This window comes from Drosophila virilis, chromosome 2, assembly GCF_030788295.1.
Source record: "Drosophila virilis strain 15010-1051.87 chromosome 2, Dvir_AGI_RSII-ME, whole genome shotgun sequence".
Lineage (NCBI taxonomy): Eukaryota > Metazoa > Arthropoda > Insecta > Diptera > Drosophilidae > Drosophila > Drosophila virilis.
The window spans coordinates 20,466,614-20,481,835 of NC_091544.1; the positions used below are offsets into that span (position 1 = coordinate 20,466,614).

The 15,222-nt window shown below is 39.6% G+C and overlaps 2 protein-coding genes across 2 annotated transcripts; one reads left to right on the plus strand and one right to left on the minus strand.

Moving 5' to 3' along the window:
* Nucleotides 1–2,662: 2,662 nt before the first annotated feature.
* Nucleotides 2,663–4,044, minus strand: LOC6630191 (opsin Rh3). The gene has a single exon (XM_002053224.4). The coding sequence runs from the start codon at nucleotides 4,004–4,006 to the stop codon at nucleotides 2,864–2,866; it is 1,143 nt and encodes a 380-aa protein (XP_002053260.1). The 5' UTR covers nucleotides 4,007–4,044; the 3' UTR covers nucleotides 2,663–2,863.
* A 4,600-nt stretch (nucleotides 4,045–8,644) lies between these two features.
* Nucleotides 8,645–10,570, plus strand: LOC6630190 (RNA polymerase-associated protein LEO1). The gene is made up of 3 exons (XM_002053223.4): nucleotides 8,645–8,674; nucleotides 8,746–8,787; nucleotides 8,861–10,570. Exons 1-3 carry the CDS (start codon nucleotides 8,660–8,662, stop codon nucleotides 10,244–10,246), a joined length of 1,443 nt encoding a protein of 480 aa, XP_002053259.2. The 5' UTR covers nucleotides 8,645–8,659; the 3' UTR covers nucleotides 10,247–10,570.
* Nucleotides 10,571–15,222: the final 4,652 nt, after the last annotated feature.

Here is a 15,222-nt window from a genome sequence, read left to right on the forward strand (position 1 = left end):
GGCAATGGCAAATGCAACCAATGCCGCCGAATTTCTGGTGCCTTCTTCTTCAAATCGTATAGTATGAGGGCGCCCAACGCAATTGGCAACAAAAACAAAAATCTTTAAATTTTGTAATTTAAATGCAAATTGGCCGTTGAATGAGAAGCATTGCAATTAACAAGGGACTAGCGGGCGTATACACAATACTCGTGTACTCATCGCGTCGCAACCTGGCTCAAAACAGAGCAAAGTACTAGGATTGGAGCAGAACCACAAAAGATGACACAGCTCGGCTAATCGAGAGAAAAGGAGAAAAACAAAGAGAGAAAGAGAGACAGAATACAAGAATCATGTTAATCTCAATTAGCCTCAAAAATTCGAGCAAGATGTTAGCTGCAAGTAAAAAAGAATCTAAAAAACGAGCAAATATAACCCAAAGAAAGCACATTGTTCCAAAACCAATAAGGAATTTTACAAAATTGGATGGTTAGCAAATTTAAAACAAAAAAAACAAAAAAAAACCATGCACGTGGTTCATGAACTTAGCTTTCGGTTTAATACATAAATTGTAATATAATTTGAACCAGTTTTTGCGAAACAATTTTGTTTATTGCCCGTCCTAATCAAAGATGAGATGATGATACACAAATGAGTAATATTAATCTCTTTTTTCCTTAATAGCATCAACCAAATATGGCTATGGGCCGCGAAGCAAACACAATCATTACATTCAGGTCTATAAAATTTCGATGACTAAATACGTCAATATCTTTCCAATATCTGACTCAAGCTCTTATTGCCTACGAGATTGGCTCGAAAACCAGGATTACGATATCGTTGTTTATCCATGGATTCCTTCTGCCTGTTACACACATTTGCAAAAATACATTATATCCCTTTCAACTATATAACTTTAAGCTACAAATCTAATTAAAGGAAGTGTGTGGGTTTTTTTTTACAAAACATTTACTTATTATTTAATAGACTTGATTTTTTATGTTATTCATTTTATTTTCATATAAACTAATTTTGCTGCTGTGTGGCTCCGTGCTGTTTGGGGCACCGCTTACAAATACGGGTAAGGTACACAAAGAGGACCACTGCACGCAAGCCGAATAGGTGTGTGTGTGTGTGTGTGTGGCATGCTGCATGGCACTCATTAAAGGCTTCAAGTGCCCATGCAAGTCGTTCAAAATTGCAGTCCAGGACCATGACTATTACAGGTTCGACGAGCTTCGAACTGTCACTTAAGGCTCGACCTCGATTTCGAAGGCGGCTGCGACGTCGTCCTTCAAGCGTGCGACTGGCTTTTCGTTTATTGGGTGCTTTTTTGCTGGTTGAACTTGGAAGGCGCCGAAAAGGCCTAATTATCTTAATTAATGAGTGCGAAAGTAAAATTCATGAAAGAAAAATGTGCGGGGACTGGCTGTCAGTTGTCGGCTGTCGGTCCTAGCGGCAGTCACTCAGCTCGCGTGCACCGCAAGGACGTTTGTGGCTGCTATTTTAATTGTCTCGCTTTGTATATATATATATATGCGTGTGAGAAGGGGAAACGAACGTGTGCTTGTGGGTGATTTTCATTAATTTTGTTTCGTTTTTGCTGTCGCCATGGTCGGTGGCTGCGAAAGATTTCGGCTTATGTCCTGCGCCACTTGCTGCCGCTGTTCTGTTCGCGGTTTGAGGCTTGCCGCAAAGCAAGGCAGGAAAAGGCGCTGGCAAAGGCGGCTATAGCCGCTAGGCACTGACAGTGAGGAAGAAGGAGAATCTGTTTCTGAAACGAGCTGCGGTTGCGGCATTTTCCAATCGGCTGTAACCGAATGTGTTTTGCTCGTTCAAAAATAATTTAAATAGTCTGACCGCCCAATTTATGAATGAAAAAAATAAAAATTATTTTTAGAGTGATTCTTAGTCTTAATTCTATAATCTATAATTCCTATAATCAAATCACATTATATGTAATATACACTTTTACTCAAAAACGTTATAACAATAAAACCAATATTCTCTTCTTAACTACGTGAACGCGTCTAATTATCATGCGCCACATAAATAAAAGGCGCAACGCGCAACACTTTGACTTGCGGGTCTTGCGGCAGCTGGGTGTAGGTGCCTAGGCGCCTTTTGATGGGCAGGGTTAGAAGCAAAATTCCAATGCAAATTTATGTATGTGTTGGTGCTGAGAGGCGGGCGATGGGGGCTGCTTAAGTAGTGCCACTATTTGTGGAGCAGATGATCTAGTTAAAAGATGCATTTTTGTCATGTAGAACGAATGTGGAAGCTGTTCAAAACAAAGTTGAGAAATCATGTGGGGCTCAAGCTGTTATCAGCCTGCGGATGCTAAGTTTTGATCAGAAAGTGCCTTCACTTTGCCTCTTACCTTTTGTTACACTTGCGTTTTAATGCGCAAACGCATTCCAATATGTGAGAGAGTCAGAGAGAGCTTTGCTTTGGATTTCCTTGTGGATTGCATTCGGCAAACGAAAACTAGCACAAAATATTAGACATTCACTCATTGTATTTCCGCCGTTGCTCTTATTTTGTTTCGCTGCTGTGCATTTACCCAGGGAGTGCAGGGACAGGGATAGTTGCTAGTTTTAACTGACAACAGAGTATTCATTATATGGCTTTCTTTTGGTTTGGCAGCTGGTCAGGGATTGGGGTTTGACCGACAAGCTTGGGCTTCCTTTTGATTGCTTGCATTTATTAACTATTTATTTAAGAGCATGCTACAAATAATAATCAGAAGCTATAATATTATTGCTAGCACATTTTCTTTTTGTTTTGAGTCTCTGTTATAGTTGTTTTCCTGGCATTTTCTTTTACGGGTCGAGTTCAGTTGAGTTCGTGTCCTTTCTGGAGGCTTAACAGGTATTTTGCAGTCCTACGCTGCAGTCGTCTGTTGCTGCTCGTGTGTGGTCGTCGTGGAGGCCACCGTGCTGGTCTCGGGATTCTTCTCACTGATGGCCAGCCAGGGACAACGCTTTTGCAGCTCCATGCGGTATCTGGGATGACTAATCGCATACACAAACGGATCTATGCAGGCCACCATTTTGCAGGTGCAGGCCGGTATCATTGTGGCGCCCGGCGTCAGCAAGCTCTTGTCCCCGAAGGCGCCAATCAGCGACATAACCCCGTACGGTGTCCAGGATACAAAGAATAGGAAGCAAATGGTGATGGCCGCCTTTGCAATGCGTATCTCAGCCGTTTCCTTGCTCTTGTCTACATTGGAGCGCAGCGATTCGACGTTCATTTTCTTTGCCTGATCGCGCAACGCCTTCTCGTGACTGAATACATGGCTCACAATCTGACTGTAATAGTACAAGATCATGCTGGTGGGGCAGAAGAAGCTGAAGAAGAATATGGTGGCCACAAACATGCGCGTATCAAAGTTGTCCGTCAGATAGTCGAACGTGCAGGAGGTCAAATAACCTTCGGGCACAAAGCGACCCCATGCTTCCGTATAACAGGCTACCACAAATGGCGTGGCATACATATAGATGAATATGATCATGGCTATGGCCTTGCCGTGCGTCATTTTGCCCTCCATGGGCCGTGTGATCACATTGTAGCGATCGTAGGCGATGAATGCATTTGTCGCTCCCGCGCCGATGCCCGTGTAGGAACCAATGATGCCATAGATCTGGCAGCCCAGGTTTCCCAGCGCAAAGCCCTGGTTGAAGCTGTTGTAGATGAATATGGGCGTTTTGCTCATCATCAGAAAATCGCAGATGGCCAGATTGATGACCAGTATGTTCGAGGGTGTTCGCAGCGATTTGGCTGCCGTGAATACCCAAATGACCAGGCCATTTCCAATCAGCGACATTAGCGTGAAAAATATGTAAAGTGTACCGAGCAGATAGTTCAAGGACTCCGGCGGCTCTGGGTACGTTAACCAGTGCTCGGGTATATGACGCAGTTCATCCGGCGGCACATTCCACCCCAGCAATCTTGACTCGGTCGCCAGACGCGCCTCCGGTCGCAGCACCGTCGACACATTTCCGATGCCACTAATATTGAAATCCATGGTCCGCTTGGCCACGTTGATGGATCCGTCGTTGCCCAAGACAAAATCAGTGTACGCTCCGCTCGGCCTTTATATATGCGCGCCCGCAATTGGATTAGCCGCAAATCTGCATCACCATTTGGGGGCAACAATGTGGCTCCGACTAATCCCTTAACCAAATTCGCTGAATTAACTGTTCTGCATTGATTTTCAATTACTGTGCTTAGCCCTAGAAGGTCATTGATTAAGGTGGTTAAAAGTTTTATCTATTGTCGCTATGTCTTTATTTTTTGTGTGTATTTTTTAATTGTCAGCTTTATTTAATTAGAACTTTATTAGACTTGTCTTGGATTTTTTTGCGGTTAAACCGGTAAAAACCGATTCAAGCTTGCAATATTTATTTTTTTTTACTATGAACCGAATGAAGCTTCCTGTCCCTTATCTCAGAAAACAGCAGAGTTGAAGTACGAACGGAAACATATTCTTTTATCATTTCTGCCTAACCGAGTCTATCAACGCACATTCAACTTGGTCTGAAAAAAAGATTTCATTTATCTAACCATATTTGTTAAATGGAAACTAAAACTCTTTTATAACGAGCCGAGCTGAGAATTAATGTATATAGATATAAATATGCACGATGGTACATAAATTAGAGTAACATATAAATATTTCATAGGCAAACATAGTTGAAACTTAATTTACCGAAAATATATGGTATTTTATAAGTTTGGGAACGAATGATGGCATAACTTGCCTGTTCGATATTATTCCTCTCAAAAACAAGATTTTAGAAACCAGAAAATATTTGTTAAAGCAAAAAGGTTACCAAGGCCAAATTAATAGCTACAAAAAATAGCTTGCACTTAATATTTTTGTAAAGTTTTACAGACAATTTAATTAAATATTTAGAATTTTATATTTGGTACAAAATAATAGATGAAGAGTTTATAAAAAAAAATAAGAATATCAACAGTGGAGCGTAGGTGGGTGTTTAACGGGTTAAAATCCCACACTTTTCGGCTTCTAATGCTTTTTTTCTTCCTATACCAAAAAAAAAGAAAACACACACAAATGCATCCCTAAATACTTATGTATATGTGGCTACCATTGTTACGGGCGAAGTGGTATTGACTCATAAAACAAAAGTGTAGCATACTTTCGTGCGATCCCAGGGCGCAGAGAAACAGGCGAGCATATGTGAAATTATGCGTGTGTGTGCGCGTGTGTTCGTATATGTATAAGTAATGTGACGCGGGATTGTGTACCTTGAATCTAGGTCATAAATCATATGGAAAAAGTCCACAAAGGGATATATATATTTTTCTCTATAACCATATAACACACGTAAATTTATGATTCGAATAGCAACAAATATAGAATATATAGCAATGTACTCAAAGTACCCACAAAGATTGATATGCTTTGTTTTAACGCTAGGATATGTTCACCTTATGCCCAGTGCCTACGCGATATTTTCTTTACCGACCCACTGCACCCATTCCCAAGTGTCAGGCTGCGTTTGGCCCATATGCCACACGACAACACATGGAATCCATGGGCGGTCCAGAGTATAAATACGAGTCTGTTGAGCACTTGGGGTAAATACTTCCCAGCGGAGAAGTCGCTGCATGGAGGGAGGGGGTGGTTGCATTTCCAAGCAATTAAGTAAAGCTGCTTGTGGCATGTGATGCCCCAATGGCATCCAGGTGGTGCAACTTGATCAGAGCCTGCATAATTTGAACATGTTGCCATTATTTTCTCTCTCCGTTTTCACTTTCGTTGAGCTCTGATTAAAGGATTCCATTAGACAGCTGCGGAAATAATTTCAGCGACAACTGAGAGCGACCGGAAATGGCAGCCAGTGCAGTATAAAGCGCTTCCAAGGATTGCATATATTTAAATGAAAGCCAATTAGAGACCGAGATTACACTTATTCTATGTCGATTCATAGCGAAGTATGTAATCATTAATTAACCTCTAGTAAAAAAAGGGGAATCCTACAGTATGTACATTAGTAAACCAGTAAGAGGTTCTAGTCGGGAGCTCCCAACTAGGGGATACCCTGAACCTTCTTCTTTAAATATCAAATGCAGATATGCATTCTATTTTAAAAGCTATATGTTACCCATTTTTAATGGGTTCAGGTTATAAAAATTGAATAGTTTTATAGTTTACGCTGCTTTTCCAAAAATCATTTAAATTATTTCGGAATGCAAAGATTTTATTTAAATACTATTTATTTATAAATAATATTATTATTATGTATTATACATCATCTTGGATCTCTGACTATATATTACCTGTCTGCTATATATGTGTCTGAAATATGTAGTTCATAGAAAAATTCATCTCGGAAATAATGTTTATTTAATAGAGATAAATGTGAACCGCCGAGTCCATATGGCTTTGTCTCAGAATTGTTCGGATTGTCCACAGTAATGATTTGTCGAAAATTGAGTTCTTGTTAAAATAACTTATTTTTTCAACATCAGAGCTTTACTACACTTCTATGATATTGGCAAAACCGTAACAAAAATAACTACTTTACCGCTATTAAAACAGTGGATGACAAATAAAGCTTAGATTTAAATGCAATACTAACCCATATGTCGTATGTTATTATTTTTGCATTTTGCTACGTATCACGCAGTGCTCAGACTTAAGTTTCGTCAAAATGAAGTTATCGGTTTTACCTTTCTCTAGTCTAACATTTTAAATATGCATACAATTAATTATATTCTGCTCTGATACTGCTCTCACAGCAGCAATAAGAAATTTGCTCTTTTTTCATGCACTCATCGGGGAAGCCACTTTATTGGATTCTAATAAAGCAATAATATCGTGAATGTGTTTGCATGTGTGTGTGCTACTTTTTGCCTGCAAACCTGGCATTGCACGTTGCATACTTTGGGGCGAAGTCAGCCGCAAAGTGGATTCTTTTATCAACCTACGCTGTCTTCCGGTTTGGGGCAATCTCGAGGCGGATATATTAAACTTATTTTTACAGCAACTCTCCGGTGAATCAACGTTGCTCACTCAGTCGCATTTCAGCAGCTCATTACTTCATATACTTGCTTGTATTACTTTTAGCTGCGCTTTGCTCCGCCTCACTTCCTTGGCTTTGGGCGCTATAAACCTGCTACTGCGGGCTTTTTTCAACACTTCCAGACAGAATATACAACTAAGTAAGTGGTGCGGAGTGGCAAGCTTAATATTTCTCAACTTCAGACGGTCGCCACTTCCGCACTTGCTCTTTAGGAAAATACATATGCACACACCCACATGTATACACAGATGTTCATTCTTATTGCACAAATTTTAATATTTATTTTAAATGTCGGTTTATTTTTGACTTTGCCTGCTAGCAACGCCAAACACGACTGACTGTGTGTGTGATTTTGTAAGGGTTTCCAAGGGTGTGTTTGCATTAGTATAAAAACATGCACACCTACACAGTTTTTATACCCTTCACCCATTGAAAATGGCTAAAAAGGGCATAATGTTTGTGTGCAAATGTATGTAACAGGCAGAAGGAAGCATCTCCGACTCTATTATCAGCATCAATAGCCGAATCAATCAAGCCATATTTGTCCGTCCGCCCGCCCGTCCGTCCGTCCGTCCGTCCGTATGTATGAACGCAAGAACCTATAAGAGCTAGAGACTTGTAGCTGAGACCTTAAAGACTTTAGCTGTAGGTCCTCAGAGTGCCCGCGCCGATCGAGTTTGTTTCCGACAACATTGTTACGTTTTTTAAACTCCACCAATTTTCCTTAGCTCAGCATAGAATTTTTCAGATCACATAATGTTTTCGACTGTGCCCTGATCATCAATCAGTCAGTTAGTACCTTAGTATCTTTTTGTCGGGCACTCTCAAATGAAGCCTTCTTGCTGGTTAATAGCCAATCATTTTCGGGCTTGCGTATGATTTTTTTACGCCCAGAACCTATGTTTAACTTATGAATAAATAATCTCCTCTTGGTCGTAATAGAACAGCAAATATTTCAGATGTGGAAATTTGATATTCAGATTTCAGCAGACTTCGTGATTTCGTTAATTGGGAACTCTTTATACAATTATACTATTATCATGAAAAGTTTACGGCTTTTTCCAAAGCGTATGCGTGTACGTACATTTGTTTTCATATCACTTGGGATATATAGACATTCAGGTTTGATTAGTTGACAAATAAGGATTTTTTAAAATTTAACTTTCATGCAGTTCTCTATGATTCTAAATTTCGAATAAAGCTTTTCTCATCGTTTTTTCGCTGATCAAGCCACTTTAACTTTGTTGATAAAGATCACTTAATATACAGAAAACTTTTTAGAAAACGATTTTCAATTTACGCTATTTAATTCCCATTTAGAAATAAGAAAATTATTATAAAAATGATTTGCTTTACTTTTACTACAAACAAACCATTAAAATAAACTATTATAATAATTTTCTAGTAATTTTCAAAACTTTTTTTTTTACATTTTATTTAAGCTGCGATTTCATTCCCATGAGAAGAAAACGCGTGAAATGGAAAAGCCTCGGTGTCTAATATACTTAGTACAGAACGCTTTTTTGTTTGTTCCAGTTCCGCTTTTCGATGCAACCCTGTTTTTCTAGAAGAAGAAACAGATTCACTGAGAATTAAGTTTTGCTATAGAGAAGTGCATCTATTGTATGCATTTGAAAAAGGTTAAGTTGAAGTCAATTCTAATGAAGAAATTATAATGTGTTCTTAAATTTTTATAGATTTCTTATCGTAGGTTTGGCTGGGAACAAGAAGGCGATACTTCGGCTGTCAAAGGGTATGTAAAATTAAATTGAATATTTTAAGTTCATCAAATTATAATTGCATTTTGATTTCATTGTTGTTCATAGAAGTATCCAAGCTCGTTAAAGTACTGCTCGCTTTCTCAGCTTCCTATAAAATATTGTGATAGTTATAATAAAAATATGAATAAGTCTCCAGTAAGGGATACTGAAGAGGGATCCTCTAGCAGCGGCGACGAAAATAGTAGCGGCAGCAGCAGCAGTGGCAGTGGCAGTCGTAGCGGCAGTCGCAGCAGCAGCTGCAGCGATGGCAGCCGCAAGCTTTTCTCGGTCCCGGCCAAGCCAGCTTACCCCGAGAAGCTGGAAAATGCTGATGCCAATTTTATTGTCTTGGCCCAGCCAGTAGCCGCTGAGCCGGACGATCGTGAGGCGAAACTTGAAGAGATGGTTGAGCAGGTTGAAAAGTATTGTAAGGACAAGTATCAGAGTAAACTGTCCGCCGAGTTCAAGACTGAGCTACCAACAATCGATGGTAATTTGGTAAGTGATCTTGACCGGGTATTGCGTATGCCACATTTTATGCCCGTCGAGCCGAAAGCCTACGAGGCGCATACCTTTCAGGACGCTCTGCGCCCAGAAGATCTCAACGACCGGGAGGCCCGTGACGCATTTATTACCAAACTGATGACCACTGTGCGCTGGCGCGAGTGCCAGGATAAGACAACCGGCGCGCTCTACAAGGAGTCCAACGCGCGCATTGTGCGCTGGTCCGATGGCTCGGAAACCTTTCACGTTGGCGGCGAGGCTTTCGATGTAGTGAACCATCCCATGCCCGCAGGGCAGAATCAGCTGTATGTGCGCCAGGGCAGTTACTATCATATGCAGGGCCACATCAAGGATAAGCTTTCGCTGCGGCCCAAACTGGAGTCGAGCTTTGGCCAAAGCCATGTCCAGGGTTTGCGCAAACTTGCATTCTATAAGCCGGTCAATAGCTGTGTAAAGGTACTTATGGATCTCAGCACCAATCCAGCGCTCGATCGCGAGCGCAAAGTCAAGGAGGAGCAGGCTCAGGAACGCAAGGAGAAATCAGACAAGCGTCGCGAGCAGAAGAATCAACGCAAGCCCAGGGTAAAACCCATGCGTCACTGTACAGCCGATGATACCGATTTGGAGACATCTCTACAGACAAATGAAACCGAAGGCGATCGTAATCTCGATGAACAGGATGACAATTCAAATCCTGTGTCTGTGCCGCCTGAAGTCAAACGTACTTTAGGCATACGCACCAATCGGAACACAGACATTAAGCCAACAAAGTACGAAGATGGAAGCGACGACGAAGATGATGATGAGGAGGAACAGAATAATCCGGCAAACAAAGAAGAATCTGTAGAACAACCGAAATTAAAACCCGAGTCCAATACGAAATCGAGTGCAAAACAACTCAAACCCAAACTTAAGCGCAAGCAAGCAATCCTTAGTGATTCTGAATAAATTTGACACAATTCCACAAATCTTCCTGCATTCGGCGCAGGCTCTTCCTTCTGCTGTTTATTTATTAACCTGAATAGCATTTGCTGCAAGTATTCCTTGCGTTTTGACTTAATTAGTAGGTCGCTACCAGCCTATTTGTAATAATACAACTAGTATATATTAGGTGCAACATCACCCTTTTGTCCGACAAATGGCAGATATGCAACACTGCCACACTTCAAAGCTGTTAATTTCGGGGGAGGCAAAAAGTGCCAGGAGAGGTGCAGGTTGGAGAATGCTCAACGGAAGTCTACCCTCATATAGTTTGGTGAATATAAGTACATTTAAGTATATTCGATATTGTTATAAATATATTCAGAGAAAATGTAACTAAACATCGTACGCCTTAGTTGAAGCGGGCTATAAACTAAACTATCTCCGATTTATGCTGCTCTTAGCCAGGAATTCGAAGTTGGGCGGCACAGGGCCTGCTGGCTGGACTGACGCGGATGTGAGTATTGATTGCATTGGTTGGCTGCCCTTTGTCTAAATGCAATAAGAGCACCTGCTGTAAGTTAAGCTTGATTATGTGTTTATTAGCAAACAATTAGCACCAGCGCAACAACAGTTCAGAAATGACATTGTAATAGAATTTCTACATGCACATGCAAGAATTTGAGTTCGTGATAGGTTGACAATGTTTGATATAACTTTTGCCAGCCAGCTCTATTGTTGCCTGTTTATTGAGTTTCTTATTGTTTGCCTAATCATATAAGCCCGAAGATAGCAGCTCACATTGGCAGAGGACTCGCCGCAAAGCTAAGTGACAGTTGTTGGCTCAGATTGTTTATATGTTATACCATATATAATGCTGATGATTATAGTTAAAATTAACATTTAGAGACATTCAATTATTAAAAGCTGTAGATTGTTGGAATAGGCGTATAATACCAAGTTGCCTGAAACTTATTTAAAATTTGCTCAAAGGAAAATACTATCTGACCATTCGTTTAATAATTTTTCAAAAACCAGAAAGAGGTTTTTTTTTTCAGTTGAGCAACTTTTAAAACAAGATTGGCAATATCAATTACTATAATAATTGAAAATTGTGTAACTAACCTGCTAGCTTATTTAAAGCGACAGTTTTATGTTTTTGCCAAAACTATTTGCATTATTATTGGTCAGCATGATGACCCTGTTGGTCGTAAGGCGCAAATAAGTGGCACTTATTAAACCAGCAACACATTGTGAGCTTCTTACAGACACAGTTACACTCCGGCGCACTTTAATTTATTCAAGGTTCATGACCTATGCACCCAATATATATTTTATATATATATATATATATATATATATATATATATATATATATATATATATATATATATATATATATATATATATATATATATATATTTATTTAAGTATATGCACAGCTTGCTTTACTTACAGTCTACATAACGTAGTCATTAAATATTTGTGGCATTGGCAACGACAGCTCGCAGCAAACGGGTTTGAAATTCAAGCAACGCATTGGCAAAATTACATTAAATTTTCAGGCCATCAAATTGGTTAAGTAATTTAAGGTCATAATAAAGCCAACGTAACACGAATTAGTCGGCGCATATATATATTTATATATATGTGTGTGTGTTCATAAGATGCGGTAATGAGAGAGACTATGAGCCTGACCACGTTTCAGTTGTCAACGCTGCAATTTGACACAAATACAGACAAATACCCAAAAGAAGGAACCGCAAATCGTGTCTCTGTGCCTGACATATGATGTACAAATACATGCATAACTTTATGCTTTTAGCCCTAAATCTTGAAATGCCATTCGAATTTTAGCATTGTAGCGTTTTGAACGGGCTTGGATTATAAAATAAGTAAGAAGACTAGTCGGGAGCGCTCGACTATGAGATATTCGTAGAGTTTTTGTAATTATGGTGGGAACCAGGGCAGGTATCCAAAAAGTAAAATATTTTGGATTTGTGTATACAAAAGCCTCATAACTTATTTGAGGTTTCAAAATCCTGTAAGGTACGTTCAGCGGTGGTCATATATTATTACATTAGCTGTTATAGTTCCAGAGATCGATGCCTGTAGACATACAAGCAGACAGTATTCCAGTCTATGTCAATATTTTAGTTTGTTTATGCTAGTTGTAAAATTTGTAATACCTTCCATATACGATTTATAGCCACAGGTTTAGAAAATTTTTGCTGTTGTAAGTGTGCCCATGTCTGTATGCCATGTATATTTGTTTAAGCTGGCTCTAGGATCTGAAAATGTTGGCCCACTACATGCACCCGTTGATCCAAAGGTTTTAATGGCTTTTTGTGCATAAACCTGAAAATATTTATTTTCACGGACCTGACATTGCGTGGGTACCGAAAGTCGTTTAACTGACACATAAAGATAGGCATTATTTAAACGAAGACAATACATTTGGATGAATTTTAAGAATATAATATAAATATATAAAAGTATATTTTTTTTTATATTTGAGTAGATCACGCAGTCTTTGGCAGTTCTTATGCGACATTATTAAATATATTCTAGGCATAAGGACGGTATAAAACTTAAACAAAAATACACACACACGACTGCAGAATGCCGACAATTGTCAGCCAGCAAATGCTTTCAGTGTCCAGTGTGAGTTCTAGTTGCAGTTGCAGCTTGAGCCAGGCGACTGGAAAATTCTGTTTCACATTTTGCTGTTGACATTGTAGCAGGCCCTATGGGCAGATTAAGGGAAACACAAGTTGGGCAGGATGTTGGTCAACTGCCAGAGCGCTGGGCCGACTGTGTCGACTGTTTGCTTAGCGCCAGCATAAGCAATTGTTACAGTTGGCCATACGAACTTTGAGAGCTGACCTTTTTTGCCCGCTTCCGTGCACGCTTCTGTCTCTGTTACCGTATCCGTTCTCTACTCGGCGCCTCAAATAGCAAAGGTAATTACAAAACAAAAGAGCACACAATGGTAGAAAACCAGCCAGCCAAATGAGTTACACAAATAGATATGTTCTGAATTCACGCATAATACAATATTCGTTGAATATGTGGATGCTGCGTTAAGACAATCGGCATGAATTTGGTCCATGTCATTATAGAAAATATAACACATACGCCATGTGTTGACAGCTGAAAACTGCAATAGCGCACGCACACAAAGCCAACCGCACACATAGATAAGTTTTTTGTGGTCAAAACAGTCAAAAGCGTTTGATTCAAAAATAATTGATAGAACACAACCTCATGCAATGTCAAGCAGACGATAAGTGCTGATAAGTGGACGCGGCCCAGAATATAGATTTCCGTAGACTATACATTCCGAGTCAAGTACAGTTCCGCACAAGGTCATACTGTCAGCTGGGCCTCATCAAAGTCGTCCCCGCAGGCGTTGCTGTCAAATTGATTCATTCAAGGGTACTCCTTGTATAATTTGGGCCATAACCGAAATTATTATATTAAGGTGGCAGGGAAACTTTCGCCTACGGCGAAACTTTGGTTTCGCACAATGCAGCACAATGCGAAGGTTAGTTGAAAGGCAAACGGGGCGAAAGACGGGCATTCACGCATTTCCGCTTCCGGTTGTAATCAATTTATGTTCACTTTTTATGAAGCTTTGTTGTTGTTTAGCCTTCGATTTTAATTGATGAATAAATTTAATTGAACCTAATGGATTTTGTTGCACTGCGTGGGACGTAAAAGCCATTAGGCTGCACACAAACACTCACGCCCACGGCACAAGTACATTTAACCCTTGCTCCTAACACGCAACCTCGAGTTTTTATTTGTGAGCATTGCGCAACAACAAGTGCCAACTGCCGTCGCGTTTTAATTGAATTTCAATTCATTGCAAAAATGTTTCAAATTGATACCACAGCCAAATTTCATTTTAATTAATTAAAATTGATAACAATAACGGTTATGCATGAATAACAACTGCGCTAATGGAATTTGTATTCCTTCATAGCAGCTCTAATATAAATGCTGTGGTATCAAGCTTTTAAATCTACGCAAATTGAAGAAATTTTATTTATTTTAGTATAGGCTTGTGCAAATCCGTAGCTTCCGAAGATAGAATTCGAGAAAATATTATAAATATTATAAACTTTTTCTGTAGGTATTATATATACATACGTATATATATCAGGTCCGTGCTGTACGGTAAACAGCTTGTATGTTACATAATCGTTCAGTAAGATGCTTAAAAAATCATTAGCAAGTAACACCTAGCGGGCAAATATAAGAAAAAATATGTTGAGAAAATTTAATTAAAGCGGCTGGACATAAATTTCACAGTATTTTGGCATTCAAAATGTGCTTGCTACTTTACAATACTGGCCCGCCCACTGAGAATCCTACGGCTTGCCAAAAAGTGCACGGCCAAAGTTTATAGCGAAATAAATAAATAAAATAGGAAAAACTGAAAATTCCTGCCCGGAGTTTAGCAGGGGCAGCAGTCAGCGAAAGTAATGTTTGTGTTTGTGTGTAAGGCCATTTTGGCTTTGTGGCCTACGCTGCGGTACTATGCAAAATAGCGCATTCGCAAATGCAACACTGAATTTGATAATCAATTACCCTACTGGGAACGGAGACTACATGTGTGGGCCACATATGAACCGCATTTATTGCAGGCAACTGCATAAATGGCAATGGCAATGGCACACGCAGAGGGTATTCACATTGACTCTTTCCTGGCAAATGTACACTTGACTTTCCTCCTTGCTTGGAAGGGTAGAAAGGGTAGAAATGCATATAAATATTAAATGCTCTTACATTTGTTGACATTTTTCATAATAGATTGCAAATTGGTTGTCTGCTTTGTGCAGCTGCTGTTTTACTATTACCTATACAATACAATTGTAGCTGTATCTGTGTTTTATCTGTATCTTCATCTTTGTGTGCCAATTAATAAATTGCCTGTCACAAATGCTGAACTGGAAAGCAAACAAATTATATTTATGAGTACATGTGACTAATACGTG